Source organism: Zea mays, chromosome 1, assembly GCF_902167145.1.
Source record: "Zea mays cultivar B73 chromosome 1, Zm-B73-REFERENCE-NAM-5.0, whole genome shotgun sequence".
Classification (NCBI taxonomy): Eukaryota; Viridiplantae; Streptophyta; class Magnoliopsida; order Poales; family Poaceae; genus Zea; species Zea mays.
In genome coordinates this window covers 228,771,757-228,788,528 of record NC_050096.1, presented here as the reverse complement: position 1 = coordinate 228,788,528, position 16,772 = coordinate 228,771,757, and the positions used below count along the sequence as shown (strand labels likewise).

At 41.6% G+C, this 16,772-nt stretch overlaps 3 protein-coding genes across 6 annotated transcripts; 1 reads left to right on the top strand and 2 right to left on the bottom strand.

The window, feature by feature from the left end:
• The first annotated feature begins 3,583 nt into the window (after positions 1 to 3,583).
• On the top strand, positions 3,584 to 11,979 carry LOC103643367 (sphingoid long-chain bases kinase 1). Of its 4 annotated transcripts, none has more exons than XM_008666530.3 (9): positions 3,584 to 3,823; positions 4,820 to 5,345; positions 5,456 to 5,824; positions 6,816 to 6,909; positions 6,983 to 7,020; positions 7,789 to 7,935; positions 9,637 to 9,736; positions 9,861 to 10,819; positions 11,105 to 11,979. In XM_008666530.3, exons 2-9 carry the CDS (start codon positions 4,935 to 4,937, stop codon positions 11,255 to 11,257), a joined length of 2,271 nt encoding a protein of 756 aa, XP_008664752.1. In that variant the 5' UTR covers positions 3,584 to 3,823; positions 4,820 to 4,934; the 3' UTR covers positions 11,258 to 11,979. The 4 variants fall into 4 exon arrangements, with proteins under 4 accessions (XP_008664752.1, XP_008664751.1, XP_020402315.1 ...); XM_008666529.3 differs by having other exon boundaries at positions 9,637 to 9,751; XM_020546726.3 differs by lacking the exon at positions 5,456 to 5,824 and having other exon boundaries at positions 3,598 to 3,823.
• A 512-nt stretch (positions 11,980 to 12,491) lies between these two features.
• On the bottom strand, positions 12,492 to 13,210 carry LOC100274911 (uncharacterized). The gene is made up of 2 exons (NM_001331225.1): positions 13,047 to 13,210; positions 12,492 to 12,935 (listed from the first exon to the last, which is right to left on the bottom strand). The coding sequence occupies exons 1-2, from the start codon at positions 13,081 to 13,083 to the stop codon at positions 12,706 to 12,708; spliced, it is 267 nt and encodes an 88-aa protein (NP_001318154.1). The 5' UTR covers positions 13,084 to 13,210; the 3' UTR covers positions 12,492 to 12,705.
• Positions 13,211 to 14,779: 1,569 nt separating this feature from the next.
• On the bottom strand, positions 14,780 to 15,907 carry LOC103643366 (uncharacterized). The gene is made up of 2 exons (XM_023301333.1): positions 15,589 to 15,907; positions 14,780 to 15,406 (listed from the first exon to the last, which is right to left on the bottom strand). The coding sequence occupies exons 1-2, from the start codon at positions 15,674 to 15,676 to the stop codon at positions 15,186 to 15,188; spliced, it is 309 nt and encodes a 102-aa protein (XP_023157101.1). The 5' UTR covers positions 15,677 to 15,907; the 3' UTR covers positions 14,780 to 15,185.
• Between the last annotated feature and the right edge of the window lie 865 nt (positions 15,908 to 16,772).

Below are 16,772 nucleotides of genomic sequence, written 5' to 3'. Positions count from 1 at the left end.
ACTTTATAACTGTGGACAGTCGGAGATGGTGGACAAAATCTTTGTTGAAAACTTGTTTTTTGAGTTATGAACGGTAGACAGTTCACGGGCTTCTGTGGGACAATCCACATGTGTTTTTCCTTTGTCAAATGGACAATTTTCGTAGTTGTTGGTGAGTTTTGAATTTGTGAACAACGGACAATCTGGGGCTAGTGTCCGGACTGTCCACATGTATAATTTATTGATGAACAACACCTCAACAGTTTTTGTGTTGTGGCAAATTCTTGTATGACGGACTAACCGCAATTCTTTAATCTGTCTATTTTTTCTCATTGGATTTCAAATGCGGACAGTCCAAACTTATATCGTGGACTATCTGGGAATGCCCATTTTGCTCGTTGTGTCTTAGTAACGACTAGTTTTTGTGAAGACGAATATAAATACTTGGTGCACGGGCTGGACTCTCTCTTGGCCATTTGGCACACTTGTGAGCATATTTGAGTTGTTTATTTCCTCTTTTTCTCACACAATCCTCTTGCAAGTTAGTGCATCTTAGTGCATTACATAAATTGTTTGAGTTAGGAGGCACTAGGAAGATCATCAAGCAAGGTCTTTGGTTTATTGCTCTTGGAGGTTGCCACCTCCTAAATGGCTTGGTGGTGCCATGTCGTTGAGCTCTTCAATAAGATTGTGAATAAGCTCGATGCTTGTTTGTGAGAGGCCTTGAGCTTGCCTCGCTGGAGCGGTGAAAACGTCTTTAGTGAAATCAGGGGTTGGAGAGGTTCTTTGATCCAAGCTGGCTTATTGACCAAGTAAATTATTGGTGATTGAGCAGTTGTAAGTTATTGAATCCACCTCAATATGGATTAGGGTGACCGATAAGTCATGTCTTTGTGTGGTAAAAGTCTTATTAAGCTTCATGTTCTTGTTCTTATAGTAAGCATATCGATATAAAGGGTTTCAATTATCGCAAACCCACTTAGCTCAACCTAGGTATATTGTTTAAATCTTTTATTGTTCTAGTTAGATTTCCCAAGTGTCTTTGATTTTTAGTTTAAACCATCTATTTATCCCCCTTTAGTTGGTATCCTTGATCCTATAAAAACATAGTTGGTCTAATCTCACAAGATTATAGCCCCTCCAGGTACAACTACAATGACATGCATAAATGTCAATGGATACAATGGTGCAGATGTCTAACCTCACTTATAATCACTAGGGGTGAACTTGGAGCAAGCGCTAATATAACAGTCTAACTAACATAATCACTTTGCAAAGCACCTATGCTAATCATTGAGTGATCTTCGAGCACTTGAGAGTCTAGAGCTATAGGAATGGAGTCTGGACTCTCTAGCAATGTTTCTCAGTTCCCACACATCTCAAATGGTTAGCCGGGGTGGTATATATACCCGCAAAGTCCAAACTAGCCGTCAGAAGCAAAACAAAAGTTATGTGTACTCATTCAATACTCTAGTGCACACACCAGACACATGCGGTGCAGTCCATGTTAGCTAGTCGTTGAAACTAAATGTTGTCGATCAGTGAGTTCAAGGTATTTAGTGCGATGTCCGGTGTAACACCGAAGATGTCGGTGCATTGCAACCCTACTCAGGTTGCTTCTACAGTCGGTGGCACAATAGACACATCAGGTAACTTATAGAATTCCCAAACACATTGCAGACCTATCTTAGTACCGTATTCAGTGCTTTATCTAGTGCGATGTCCGGTACACACTTGCGTGTCTGGTGTACTCTGATTCTCCAACTCTTTCTTTAGTTCATCACTGCTCGTGTTTGGTTCTTTATCAAGTGCTTCACTAGACATGTCTGGTGTTGCTAAGCAGCCTAAATTGTTTGTTTCTTTGTGTGTCTTCATTTGATTTCCTTCCATCTTGTGTCTTGGACTCTACATCATCTTGAATCTTCTAATGTCTTGCTTCGAGGTGTTGATCTTTTTGATCACCCCATTGCCTTTGTTTAAATCCATTTTGCATTCTTTGAACTATATCTACAAACACTAACAAATAGTGTTGTCCAAATGATTATGTTGATTAACAAACCTCAGAACCCATTAATCAAATGAGTCTCGATCTATTTCCTTACTATCATCATCATTATCATCATCTGCTGTGATTGACTCTAAAATGATATCATACCAGATCAAATTTGCTTGTCTCATAGCCCATATAGGACCCTCTTTAGTCGAGCTAACACATGTATCGTAGCACAACTATTGAGTAATGTGTCATGGAACAAAAACATAAACTAAGTTAGAAAATGGACTAAGCAAGAGAAATAGCTAGTGAAGAGTATAGTTGGAATTTTTAAGAGGCCTTTGATATTCTTTTTGAACTTCTTCATAAGAATCGTCTCTATTTTGCCAAATATAAAAAACAATTTTAATTTTAGTGGAGATCAGACAAGAATCATGTCTCTATTTAATACTATATTCTAGGAGGTTCATTTAGAGTATATCTAGCACAACTTATGGCACTTTCTAAGTTACATCTAGTATGAGTTCTTTCAAACATTTTTTGCTAGGAAGTGATTCTACATGAAATAAAATACATATATAGTTATTGTATATATATATATATATAACTTATCTTAGAAAATTATACAAAACTAGTTTTAGGGTCTATTTATTCCGGCTTATAATTTGTTTAGATTATATAATTCAGCTGAAATAATCTAGATAGGAAACATACATGCAAATTATTAGATTAGATTATGTAACCTGTAGGTTAGATTATCATAATCCCATAGATTGCTTAATATATTCTTATTTCACTTTATCTAGTAAAAAGATCTGTATACATAGAAACTTTAAGAGAAATTACCTACCATTACCACTCTTTACACAACAAATGTTTCAATTGTTCCTTGCTCCCGCCACGAAAACATGACTAAAATCAATGATCAAAATTCTAATAAAGCTAGGCTACCAAACAACTACACCTAAATTATTTAATTTCATATATAATCTATAAACTGAAACAAACATGATCCAAAGAACTATTAGAACAAGATGACATGAAGTGAATGAGTGGGTTAGGCACTAAAATATTAGCTTGTTCTCATTCTCTTCCCATCGAGTCAATATACGTACAAGTTTATCTTATGTATGTAGAAGTATTTTTATTTAGAGAAACTTTTCTTAGAGACCGTAGTGTTATAAGTTGGTACTAAAACCTACTTTCTTTTTAAAAAAATTATAAACCATTTCATTTTTTAAATATATTAGTTTTATTATACAGGCACAATACCTAAGTACATAAAAAAAACTCCCTCTGTACCATTATATTCGTCGTCTTGGTACTGTTTTGTATATCCAGATTCATAACATATTCTATGCATTTGGACCAACTTATATCTAGATTTAGAGAATCTTTATTGTAGCAGGTAGAAAGCCATAACGACTAGCATAATAAAACATAGAGAGTATGTTTCTAAATAAACTAAAATCACTATTCAATAATTTAAATAAACACAATATTTTTCATTAATCTCTATTCAATCATCATCATTTTTTTTTTCTGATTGTACCTACTAAAATAAACTAAAATCACTATCAATAAAAAGGTCAACAATCAAATAGCTAAAAATAAGAGAGTGGAACAGGACCCTATTCATCAGCTCGGGCAACAACTGTAGTGGAGCCGAAGCTGGCAAATGCTAACCAAACGCTCAAAACTACACGGGCCTGCCTAAACGCTGCAACCCTGTCTTTCCTTCTTCCATTTCCACAAGACCCTTGCGTGCTCTCTCTCTCTCCTCTTGGCGACGACTGGGTGGCAGGTGCCCAGGTCTTCTTGGGACCCTTCGCCGGCGACAAGCACCACCAGGTACTCCCAACCCCGTCTTCCCTTCCTTCGGTGCCAAACCGAGCACCCAAACCCTAACTCGCTATTTGTATTCGGATCTGGTATAATTACAAGTGCATATGCATATATAATGCGCACTAGCTCCGATTGTTTTGCCAAATTTATCGGGTGTACATGTATACACCCATGTACTTTACTAGGTCCGCCCCTGGTGTATGATATAATAAGTGGGATTTTATTCGAGTCCAGCGAGTCGCCGTTTCCTGCGGTAGGGAAAATATACGCTTTTGTTCTTGCCACTAAATTTCAGCATGACCTATTAGTTTCTGCAATGTTACTGTGAAACAACGACAATAAGATATTTTTGTGCTTGTGGTTCTCGAGCAACTGTAATTTAGACTTTGGCTGTGTGATTGGAGCAAGCTCATCTGTCTTGTAGCTGTACCTGAGTTGTTGGCGACACTTTTAAAGCTTGGATGTGATAGCGTGTTTGTTAGGAATTGCTTGGTACCTTCTAATATGAAACCCTTGCCTTCTTGTTTCTAAAGTTCGGTAGAAGAATTGTTTCTTTTCTAATATTTTGAAAAAAGCCAGCCTGTATTCTACCTAACATGTTGTTTCTCTAAGGCTACTATGTGATCTTTTTGTTAGTCACAATCTATTAGTTAGAATCATAGAGATCCTTAGAAGCATAGCAAAATCACTTTCTGAGTCTTGGTCTTTCCTTTCAAGAGTGGACAATCAGACCATAGTTGATATGCATCAAGCACTACCAGTATCTTATATTGTTTGTGTAATGTGTATGATTTTTTTCATGGCTTCTTAAACTGTATGACCCTAGAAATCTAAACTTTTGGGGCTATTCAGGTGCATGTACATCTACTAACAGTCATTTAAAAACTTATAATATTTTAGTCAGATTAGATTACATATGCTTTTAGCATTTGTTTTATTGTTTAATAATTTAGAACATCCTTTTGTCAAGCTGATGTCCAGTCACAAACTCACAATTTACAGGTTCAGTCATGAGTGGGCTTCTCATGAGCTTCCCTAAGTGATGCTTCATATGTTTTCTAACATGTAACATCTCCCGATGTTATCCATGTACTGGATATATCCTTAGAAGTCAGAGATGCAGAAGTCTGATCATCATGAGCAGAAGCTAACTTCACCAAGAGGGTTAATCCATAAGATACTTCGTCGTACAAATAGCAGGCGTTCTCCCACTGCAGCTGACCAACAACCTTCTCCTGTATCTCCAGAAACAAGCAACTCATCAATATTCTCAAAGCAAAAGGATGTTGATGATGCCATCAAGGATTCAGAAAAGCTGAGCACACATACTATCAGAATTGAAGATGAGAAATCTGATTTGCTAGGGTCTGAAATTTATTCTGGAAAGCTTACATTAGATAACAAAACAAAAAGTTCATCAAATGAACAGTCTGGATCAGGATCTAGTAGCAATTGCTTTGATGCTAGGCTCAGCACTGAAGCCCTAATATGGGGTTCTAACATCCTTAAGCTTGAGGATATTGTATCTGTAAGTTATCTCATTGACTTGCAAAACTCGTGTCTATAATTTTCACTTCTACTGTGTCCACACTCCACAACATTTGGAACCAGTTCAATATATATGAAATGACCGTGCAGGTATCATATAATTCTGGTCTCCGGTATTTCACCGTGCATGCTTGTCCTCTTGAAAAAATATCCAGTGGACTATCCTGCTTTATGAAGCCTAGAAGAACCCAAACGGACTTGAAGTTCGTATCCTCTTCTCCGCACGAGGCCTTTCGGTGGGTTAATAGTTTTGCGGACCAGCAATGTTACGTAAACCTGTTGCCTCACCCCATGGCATCTAGCAAGAAGCATTCTTCTGAACTCATTCAGTTTGATGCCATGTTTGATCCTTATGTTAAATGTCGGTCTCCACCAAAGATACTTGTCATCTTGAATCCTCGATCTGGACATGGTAGATCTAGCAAAGTTTTTCATGGAAAAGTGGAACCCATATTTAAGGTATGTCTAGCTGAGTAGAAGCATGCATCTTATCTCAAGATTGGATCTGTGCTGTCGCTTCTACTAGGAACTTTGGTATGATCTAGTCATGCTTCCCAAGATCATATTTAGTCGGGTGTTTCATACTCAAAGATGAATGTTAGGGCAATCTTCATTCAACTAAACTTGATGCTGTGATTATGCTACATGTTCCCTGATTGTATTAAGATATCTGTTTCAACTGAAAAAACAATGAATTACAAAGTGCCTAGTCATACCAACACTATCTAGTTTCTAGTAAAATACAAACGTTGGCAGTGTGTAATTAAAATGGACAGGTAGGTGAAGAATTATGTATAATTCATTGGTTCAGCCTGCTTACAGCATTTAGTGTGTATTTTTATAATAGACAATGTTAATTTTATGGTTTCATACTTTAATTATCGCACTGGGATATTCTTTATTATGTATAAATTTGAGCTGGGACTTATGCTATGCTTTAGAAGCACCAGCATGCATCTAGTGGCTGTAAAAGAACCATGTTATCTATATCTTACCAGGACTCATTATAAATGTTCTCTGGCTATGTCATGTATAATTGGCAAGGCATCTAGTTGTTATCATTCATATATTTAGGGAAAATGGTATTGAAGCTTTGGAAAGCTGCTCCATGCTCCTAATTATAGTTTTCATCCAAGATTCTATTGGAAATGCAACCCTAGTAAACTAGTTGAGAAAACATGGTGTATAAATGAATCAAGACTTTGTTGCCATTATGTAGATGTCTGATTCAATTCTACTTAGCCCTTGACCCCTTATTATTTGTTCAGACTGTTCAGATATATTTAGGACTATTCTTGACCTGTGGTGCCAGTCATAGAATGCTGAAGTTATTCATCTTTTTTTTATATACAAAGAAATATATATCACTACTTATTATTGTTAATGCATTCTGTGTTTTTTCAGTATCTTAGGAACTTTGGTATGGTTTAATAATAAGTGCTAGCCACAGCTTGCAGGTTTCAAGATGGAAGTGGTAAAAACTACACATGCTGGGCATGCAAAATCTCTTGTATCAACTATTGATTTTAGTACCTGTCCTGATGGTATATACAATTTCACATCTTAGATGAGGTTTTACATCCATCATCTACCTCACTTTTTGCCTGTATTTGCTAGGTATTGTATGTGTGGGTGGTGATGGAATTGTAAATGAGGTTAGTACTTATTAGTTTCATCCGTACATATATTCCTTTTTGCTGATTTCGAGGTGTCTTTTCTTGGTACTGTGTTTTTTTAACCTGCTAGAGAAAATGTGATTGTAATGATAGGCTTATCATCCTCATTTCTGAGATCCACATCTTGTGTGGCTTTCACCATCATTAAACCAGAACGATTGTCTAACTGGCCTAGTAGCTCCCCAACTTGACCTACTCTTTTCGGACTACTTGTTTGCAATCTTATTTTCTAGGGTCTTGTCTGAACGGAGGTTGTCCACATGTCTCAAATTTAGTAATTGTGGGGTTATTGACTTGCTTTGGGTTCTTAAAATGAGTTGCACTAGCATATGATACCTGTTGGCCTTGACACTAACCTGGCCAACCCTTTTTCATGAAGCAAAGACACAAGTATAAGCAGGTCACTGTGTTACCCACATGACTCCTTGAGTCATTGAGTGCATGTAACATGTTAGTGTTTTCCTTCAGGGGGTCTTATGTAGGAGTACACAAGAAATTCTGTGCATCATATATGATTTTTCCCATGCCAAGGTTTTAGATTTTTTAACCCATAGGAATTCTAAATCGCGTTCAGACGTATTAGTTTTGAAGGACCTATTTGTTTGCTACTACCATACCTCCTGAAACACCATTCAGGTCCTTGTACTTTTGCTAGTTCTCCGAAGTCATCCTTCCCTTGCATGTCACAGAAATAGTAATTTGTATGTCAACTACAGGTTCTGATGCAGTAATCAATTCATTGTGTAGGTCCTCAATGGTCTTCTATGCAGAGATGATCAAAATATGTCTGCCTCTGTACCAATAGGTATAATACCTGCTGGGTCTGATAACTCACTTATTTGGACAGTCTTGGGTGTCAAGGATCCAATTTCTGCAGCATTGTCAATTGTCAGGGTAAAGAACACTTTGGTTTGTTTCATTTCTACTTCATCTTCTGTGTCTTTGTGCTCGTATTTGGTATTTGCATGTAACTGACAGCTACGGCTATTCATTTCCCTGCTGTAAAATATTCTATTATAAACTAGATTGAAGTGAATTACATGTTTTGTTCGTGGTTAATGACGATTTTGAATTACGAAGAGATAAGCGTATCTAATCTTTGATTTTTTGGTTCTTGTATTCCCACTATTGTCATCCTACAATTTCACTTTGTTGCCCATGCCATGTGGGCAACAGAGTCTACTTGCCTTCATATCCTCTCTTTTTCTCAGTATTTGTATGTTGAACAAGCTAACCATTTTACATGTACAATCTTCTGCCTGTCCAAGTTACCATCTCTTGTCTACATTCACTTGGCCATGTAACGTTACCCTGCTGTTGATGCACTACACGTCCATGTTAAATGGTGCATTCCAGTGGCTGTATATTTCGATTTGGGATGAAATTTGGTATCCAAATTGTTAGGACAGATTTAATATTTTAAAATAGATATGTATGAAATTTGATGCTAATCTTTTCTTATGTTATGAAGCACATTATTATAAATAAGAACAAAATTTTGCATAAATTGTTTTGTACATTATTTGCTCTCTAGTCTCTACAACAAAAAAGGTGAAAAAAATATATATATCCGTATCCTAATTGTATCCAGATTTTATATCTATCATTTGAGAAGATATATGATAAATTTAAGGTTTACCTTTTATGAATCTTTACAAGCTCAATGCTAAAAACAAGAACATAAATTTGAATAGCAGATTCTATATTCTATTTATTCACAATCAAAGAAAAAGAACAAAAAACCGATATCCGAATAAATATCTGTTTTCATCCCTAATTTCTAATTTTGTGGTCAGCTCCACCCATGTTTCTCCATACTAGGTGCTCACTAAGGTCTTGTTCGGTTATCTTATCCCATGTGGATCGGATGAGATTGAAAAAAATATGAAAGATTTTGACTTGTTTGGTATTTAAACCCATCCAATCCCATCCAATCCACATGGATTGAGAGCAAAACGAACAAGCCCTAATTGGGGTTGCCTGTGATCTTCGTATAGGATAAGTAGCTCAAGTTTTCTTCTTTTTCCCTATCCTTGCTATGTTGTTTCTCCATTGCTATGATGCATCCTAGAGAGTAGAGTGGTTAAAACATTGTCGTCTCATGTAGGGTTTCAGTCACTCAGTGTCAGAAGGTCCTTCTATCCTTTCTAGTATTGAAACTGCAAGTCTGATGTATTCTGAATTGTCTAAAGCCACCATAACTCATGTCATAATGTCCACTTGGAGCAACTGTGCTTTTGAAATCATATATTAGGAAACGGAAAAGAGAGAGAAACATGCCTACATGAAATTTATAGGCTTATTGTAATGCTGCCTGATTTATCCAGTCCAACTTCTCAAGCATGCTTTTTCTTTGTTAATAAGTACCTTAGAAGATTGAAAAATAGTTGATGAAGCAAGTTTTAACTGTTGCAAGTTAAAGCTTTTCGATAGGTGAAAGTATGGTACGTCTATCTGTGTACTGTTTGTACATTTGATCGCATAATTTAATCAATAGATGTTCCCCCAGTACCTTTTTAAGTTTTAGCTTGAACATTTTGATGTGGATATGTATGGTTCTATGTAAATATTTATTGAGCCACCTGTTGGTTGCAGGGAGGTCTTACACCTATTGATGTTTTTTCTGTTGAATGGATTCAAAGTGGGACTATGCATTATGGTACAACCGTATCATATTTTGGTTTTGTTAGCGATGGTAAAAATTCAACATGTCAGACTTTTTACCTGTCTTGGTTCTTTAAATTAGCCTTTGAGCTAGCCTTAGGTAACTTTTTAGTTTTTCTGCAATTTAAAAAGTGACGGCCCATCATCTCTTGCAGTTCTTGAGCTCTCAGAGAAGTATCAGAAGCATTTTGGTCCTTTACGATACTTTGTAGCTGGTTTTCTCAAATTCCTGTGTTTGCCAAAGTACAGTTTTGAATTGGAATATCTTCCAGTATCAGATGTTAATGGCGCCGAGCATAAAATTTTGGTAGGACAAGAAAAGGTTGACGCGTCTGATCTATATGATGATGTAATTCGGAGATCAAGAGCAGAATGTTTACCACGCGCCTCAAGTTTATCTAGCATTGATTCAATAATGTCTACAGGCATCATGTCTGGGGCAGAGCTGGAGGTTTGTAGTCCTCGTGCAAATAATGAACCTTCTGAGGTTGTTCGTGGACTTGATCCGAAATCAAAGCGCTTATCGTTAGGAAGAGCTAGTACATTTAAAGAACCAGAAGAAGTGCTCCATCCCCACTCCCATGGTACATCTACTCCCAGCTGGCGTAGATCTAAGTCAAAATCAAGGACTGAAAAGGCAAAGCCAGGCTTGTCTGCTACACACGATGCAAAATCTTCTAAGGTTAATGCAGACAAAGAGGACACATCATCCACAATTTCTGATCCTGGACCTGTGGCTGTATGGGATTCAGGACCAAAGTGGGACGATGAACCTAAATGGGATAATCAACCTAACTGGGAACCCGAGACTTCAATTGAGCTCCATAGCCCTCGCGAGGATATTGAGCTTGGTCTGACTAAGGAGCTGGTACCTAGTTTAGATGAAAGGTGGACAGTTAGGAAAGGACGCTATCTTGGTGTACTGGTGTGCAACCATTCATGCAAGACTGTGCAGAGTCTGAGCTCTCAGGTTGTTGCTCCCAAGGCTGAATATGATGACAATTGTTTGGACCTGCTGTTAGTTGGTGGAAGTGGAAGACTGAGATTACTGAGGTTTTTGGTGCTTTTGCAGTTTGGAAAGCACATATCTCTTCCAAATGTAGAATATGTAAAGGTATGCTATGGCCGCTTCTCTTCGCCAAGTGTCGAATTTTGCTTCCATTACTCTATACATGATACTGTTGCTTTGATTCTGACTTGATGAATGTCATGCCTTCTGTCATGCATGTTCTTGTATGATTTACTGCCATGGAATTTATTTTCATGGCATTTCCTGCAAATGTCACAGCCATTGGACATCTGCCATGGTTGATGATCTGTGTGTTTATTACCATTATTTGGGCATTTGTCATGGGAAAGTTTTTTTTAACTAGTCATTTTATTGCCGTGCCAAAATCAGGTGAAATCTGTGAGGCTCAAAGCAGGCCCAAATACACACGACGGATGTGGTATCGATGGCGAACTACTCCATGTCAAGGGGCAAGTTCGCTGTAGTTTGTTGCCTCAACAATGTCAATTGATGGGCAGGCCAGTGAAAAACCCTGTACAGTAGCTGTAAATACACTATGCGGACTGTCTGCAGCTCTGAGGTCAGCCCAGAATCTTGCACCTGTGGTGTGTACAAGCGGCGAACCATGGATTTTCGTCTGCATCCACATGTCAGTAATTATATTCAGAAGTGAGAACATGAACATCCTAGCTGGCACTCAGCTCCAGAGATGTACATTTGTGGTTGACGAGCAGAAGGTGCTGAGTGGGTGCTGTTTCATCCATATGTAAAGCCAAAGCCTATCTCGGACAGCAGCTTGTTGCGCACCTCTTGCTTTTGCCTTTTTCTCGTCCGATAGAATGCATCTACTATACAGCCATCCTGATGAGTGTACTTGGTTGCTCCAGAACATAGTGTCCACCTCCACCAGCCGGGTGTCTTTGGAGGTTCCCTGATGCCGGCCACTTGATACTCATTGTAGGGACAACACCCCAGTGCCCGTGTCCTTGATCAGTCTGTTGTGTTTGCGAAGTGTGAATAAGATATAGGACTGTTTGATTCCCGGTACAGCGCAGGGTTTCAGCAGAAAGGGCTGGATGGATGATGTTTTGTGGCGATGCTGCCTCGTTGAGTCTTTAAAACGGGTGTAACTCTTCTTCTTTTGTGAGTCGTGATGATGTATGAACCGTGTACTGATTTGTAAACCTTGCCTGGCAGGCATACAACTGTTTCTGAGGTGTGGTATTCTCTGCCGGGGAATAAGCAGCGTAGCTTCTCCTTTCGTACGCTGCCAGCAAAGCAGCGCTCGTGCTAGTATGAACAACTTACACCAGGCAAATTTTGTGATGGGTTTTGTGAGAAAGATTGCTGGCGCGAGTAACGTGCGCCGATTTGGCTCTCTCAAGCAGGGAAGGAAACACACGGCTGTTCAAGGCCCAAGGTACCCAGGCAAGTCACACAAACTTGCTCCATATCCTCGCTTGGTAAGGCTATACAGTGATGATTAGAGAACACGTACTGCGATAATCAGAGAACAGGCTTATACAGTAAGCACTCTCCAGACAGATACTACGGACCTCTGGAAGGTTAGTCGCATTCCAACGAAGGCCGGTAGGTTGCCTCTGTTTGTCTCGACTCGTTGGTGAACTGTGTGAAAATGTGTTCATTCGCCTTTGATCTATTACGCAGTCGCCGCACTAGCAAATAACCAGTGCATGTCGATACTGCTCGCCCACTGGCAGCAGCCGGAACATGCAATTTGCTAAAGAGAAAATAGCGAAGAATTGGAAACAGAACGTGCAGGACAAAACACATTGCGTGCTGTAGCATTGTACCAAGTCAACAGATCACAGCATCAACAAACAGAGCTAGATACGATTAGGTCACACTGCTATCCGCACGCCGTCATGCAGGCCTGTTATTTCCCACGGGGAAGGCACTGCGTCCCCCCTGCCCCGGCCCGGCCGCCGCCCGTCACGTCACGCGCGTTGGCGGCCGCCCGGGCCGGCGAGCTAGCACCTGCAATGGCATCCCTGCACCAGCGCGAGCCGGCCCGGGGACACGCACCGCCCGCCTCGCCGGCCCCCGTAGTGGCACATGTCCCGGCACGCGGCGTTCGCCGCCGTGACCGCCGGGTCGCACTGCTCCACGGGGATGGTCACCCCGCACGGCACGCTCGACGGGTAGTCCGACTCCACCCACGCCGCCCGCGTCGGAGGAGGCGCCGCCGCCAGTAGGACCGCTGCATGCAAAGCCAGCGCGCGGAGATCAGATACCCGGATCGGATGATGAGTGAACGAATGCGTGCATGCATGTATGAATGCCGTGGCGGCCGCGCGACGGGCAGGCTTACCGGTGAGCGTGGCCACGAGGACGAGGGAGCGCGCCATGCGATCTCTGTTTCTCAGTCTCTGCTCTCCGGGCGGCGGCTCGCTGGGACTGGGATGCGAGGCGACGGCAACAACGTCGTCTGGCTGGCGGCCGTGTGGCGCTCGGTGGGATGGGCGCTACGAATATAGGGGTGGTGGTACTGGAAAGCGGCGCGGCGAAGGCATGGTGAGGACTGGGGACTGGGGGTGGGGCAAGTACACGTGACACGACGCGGCCACTGTTCACTCGGAACATATACTGGCACACATAAATATAGATGATCCGACTGATCAACGAATATTTATTTGTATGAAGTATCAATTAATTGGCTGGCTAATTAGGACGCGCGTATCCCCGCAGACCCGTTTTCCCCCAAGGTATATATATCTATATCTATAATCTATCTATCTATATATATCACCGAGTACTGACTGCTACAAAGGGCCGAAGCGACGTTAGTTTTCTCTGATGCACGGGCACATGGATAATATAAAATATTGTTAATAACTATCTTAAATCTATCGTGTGTTTATTTTCAAACTGTATATTTTTTACGTTTGATATATAGTCACACTCAGGGTTATTTTTGAGCCGGCTTCGTCCTGGCTACGGTATAAAAGAATACATGGAGCTGATCATTTTTTTCCTTTTACCATGCAGATATGCTGCCACCCGAGCTTTTAAAATCCAGAACAGCTGATAAATGGCTGAATTTGTTGTATTTATTAAATGCAGATGTGAGCTACCGCGTCACGTTAATTACGTTCCATTTCCATATTCCACGGTGTAAGCCACCAAATGTTTGGAACTAGCCTAGACTTAGTGCTTCCCGGACAGCTCTGACTCCTTGCCGGAGCTAATTTAGGTGCCCGAGCGAGAGCCGTAAAAAGTGGCTCCGAGCAGCTCCATATGTGCCCGTGCAACCATTCTTCTTGTCTCCAGAACCTTTCTGCTTGTCTCCAGAGGCGAGTGGACGAGTGGTCATCTTCCTTCAAAGATGACAATACGCGGAAACAAGCAAGCAGCAGTCAGCGGCTGTGGGCTTGCGGTCTGGCCATCTGCGTGACTGTGGAGAGCTGTTCCAAATAATTTGCAAAAAAAACGGCGGCTCTAATGGAGGAACAGCTCCTATAAAAAAAGTTAGAGCCAGAGCCATTTTCAATTTTCAGAGGAGGCGGAGTCCTGTCAAACAAGCCCAATGTAAATGCCCTTTAAACACGATCTTGTCCAGAATCACCCAATGTAAATGTCCTTTAAACACGATCTTGTCCAGAATGGCCCAATGTAAATTGGTAACTGGAATCAATGAAATACGTAGTCTTTTTTAAATTACGCACACTAGATAATTAATAAAGTCAATAACAGGACTAAATAATTAATGAGTACTATAGTATGTTAACCTTTCACCACGCTCGTTATTTGGTTCTAAAATCGCTGGGATACCTTCTATTTCTGGTCATAGAAGAAGGGTGTTAAATCCGTGATAATTTTTTTCCTTGTGTAAGATGTTGCCATATATGTTACCTCTGTATATATATAGAAGTATCGGTATGTTTGCATGTTGCCATATATATATGTCGAGCTGGGTAAATTCGGGGCGGCGTTCAGAACCTGAGACTGAGAGCTGCTGTTTGGGAGGAAAAACAAAAAAAAAAACTACGTATCTGTCGCAAGATTTTGACGTGCCAAGAACATCGTACTGGTGGAAAGTGTTGCTTAGAAACATCACCTCGCTTGATATCTGCAATAAACTTAACGAACTAGCGTCACCTTTTTAAAATAAAAATTAAACCCAAGAGGTAGACAGGCCAGCTAGCGAGCGATGGAAAAGCTTCTGACGATTCTCTGTCTCCTCTGTTTCTCTCTCACTACACATACATACCTCTCTCTCTCAAAACTCACTTGCAGGCTGTGCACACCAACTAATAAAGGCAGAATAAGAACAAACTAACCTTACAAAAGAAAGTGATACTCAGCGTATCTGGCCCCCTCACCTACCAATCTACCATACCATACTATACCATAGGCTAGGCTAGTGTATAAAAGGCGCACCAGCAAATCCTTCCTCTCTGCCGCTGCGCCGCACGATCGATCAGCTTGGCCAGCCAGCCAGCCAGCTAGCCTAGCACTTGCAGTGGCAGCCCCGGCCCCTGGCGAGCCCCAGCGACACGCACTGGCCGCCGCGCCGGCACCCGCCGTAGTGGCACACGTCCATGCACGCGCTGTTCGCCGCTGCGTCCCCGGGGTCGCACTGCTCCACGGGGATGGTCACCCCGCACGGCACCCCGGACGGGTAGTCCACCCACGCCGCCCGCGCCGTCGCCGGCAGAATAGCCACGGCAACTGAAGCCACATGCAAACGGAACAGCGTCAGGCATTCCGAGAGCAAACACGAGACCAGACTACGGTAGTGGCAAACATGCAATAGCGCAGTTGTACACGCACGCTCGCGTCGCGTCGCGTCCTCTCTTGCGGGCATGCCGTTGCCGGCCGTACCCGTACGTGTATGTGCCGGACTAGCTTACCGGTAAGGGTGGCCGCGAGAACTAGCAGGACACGAGCGGTGAGCGCCATGGAGGAGACGGCGGTGCAGCACGCAGCTTCCCGAGCCATACGAATACTCTCTCTCTCTCTCTCTCTCTCTCTCTCTCTCTCTCTGGTCTGTTCCTGTGGGACGGGAACTGACAACTGAGACAGGCACAGGCCCCGCCCGGTGCGCCTGCCGGCGGCCGTGTGGCTTTGGACACAGAAGTGAGCTAGAGGAGAGACGACGAGCTGGCTGGCGGCGTTACGGCGGCTCTGCTGGGTGTGCGTTATATAGTGGTGGCGCGCGGTCGAGCTGCGGAGGCAGGCGCTAGTAGCATCGCAGCAAAGCGGGCGCGCGGGGGCCGGGGGGAGGGGGGAATTGAAGTACATGTGATGTGACGCTGCCTGATCGAGACGCTTTGCTGGTGTAGTGGAACAATAATATACATGATCCAACTGCCAACTTGCATCACAGGCTAATGTAGAATATAGTGCCTCTGGTTAATCAGGACACGATGATCGCAAATCTTTGCTAGACTGCTTTCGCAAAGATACTACTACTGGCTACTACCAGTAGTAGCCGGTAACGCAAAGTAAAACTCTTGTCGCTATATAAGGACCAATGAGCGCTATGTATACATGCATGTAAACAAAAATCCTTGAAGTGCATGATTAGAGATGGCAATGGGTAAATATTCCTTGGGTATGACAATCCTATACACGTACCTATTACAATCCATACACTGATAGGTATAGATTTACCACATCCCCATACTCATACTCATGCGAGTATGAGTTATCTGTAACCACAAAGATTAAACATCTATCGAAATGATACATTATACAAATATCAAGTATTCATCTAAATACCTTTACAAAATTTCTAGCATTATTTAACCATCCATTCAACAACACTAAAGATAATTAGCCCATTAAAAAACATACGGGTAGAATATTTAGTCCATATAGTAAATACCAATTGCCATCTCTAGCTATGCATGACGATCTGAGTGCAACTTCGCTGCAAGAAACTCTGTGATGAATTGGATCCGTGCGGACACTGGAACGAATCCTTCTTCCAAATAAAATAACCTCTCGAATTCACCTACTAGTAGTAGTAGAAGCTGTCTATCCAGTGACGACAATCCGATGAGGGCATGAGCTATATATCCGGCCCGACATG

Excerpts from the sequence above, each read along its gene's own strand:
- LOC100274911 (NM_001331225.1), bottom strand. The coding sequence starts at position 13,083 with ATGGCGCGCTCCCTCGTCCTCGTGGCCACGCTCACCG. Across the intron at positions 12,936-13,046 it reads CCTCGTGGCCACGCTCACCG|CGGTCCTACTGGCGGCGGCG; the intron begins GTAAGCCTGCCC and ends CTTTGCATGCAG.
- LOC103643366 (XM_023301333.1), bottom strand. The coding sequence starts at position 15,676 with ATGGCTCGGGAAGCTGCGTGCTGCACCGCCGTCTCCTCCATGGCGCTC. Across the intron at positions 15,407-15,588 it reads TCTCGCGGCCACCCTTACCG|TTGCCGTGGCTATTCTGCCG; the intron begins GTAAGCTAGTCC and ends ATGTGGCTTCAG.
- LOC103643367 (XM_008666529.3), top strand. The coding sequence starts at position 4,935 with ATGCAGAAGTCTGATCATCATGAGCAGAAGCTAACTTCACCAAGAGGG. Across the intron at positions 5,346-5,455 it reads AGCTTGAGGATATTGTATCT|GTATCATATAATTCTGGTCT; the intron begins GTAAGTTATCTC and ends ATGACCGTGCAG. Across the intron at positions 7,021-7,788 it reads GTGATGGAATTGTAAATGAG|GTCCTCAATGGTCTTCTATG; the intron begins GTTAGTACTTAT and ends TTCATTGTGTAG.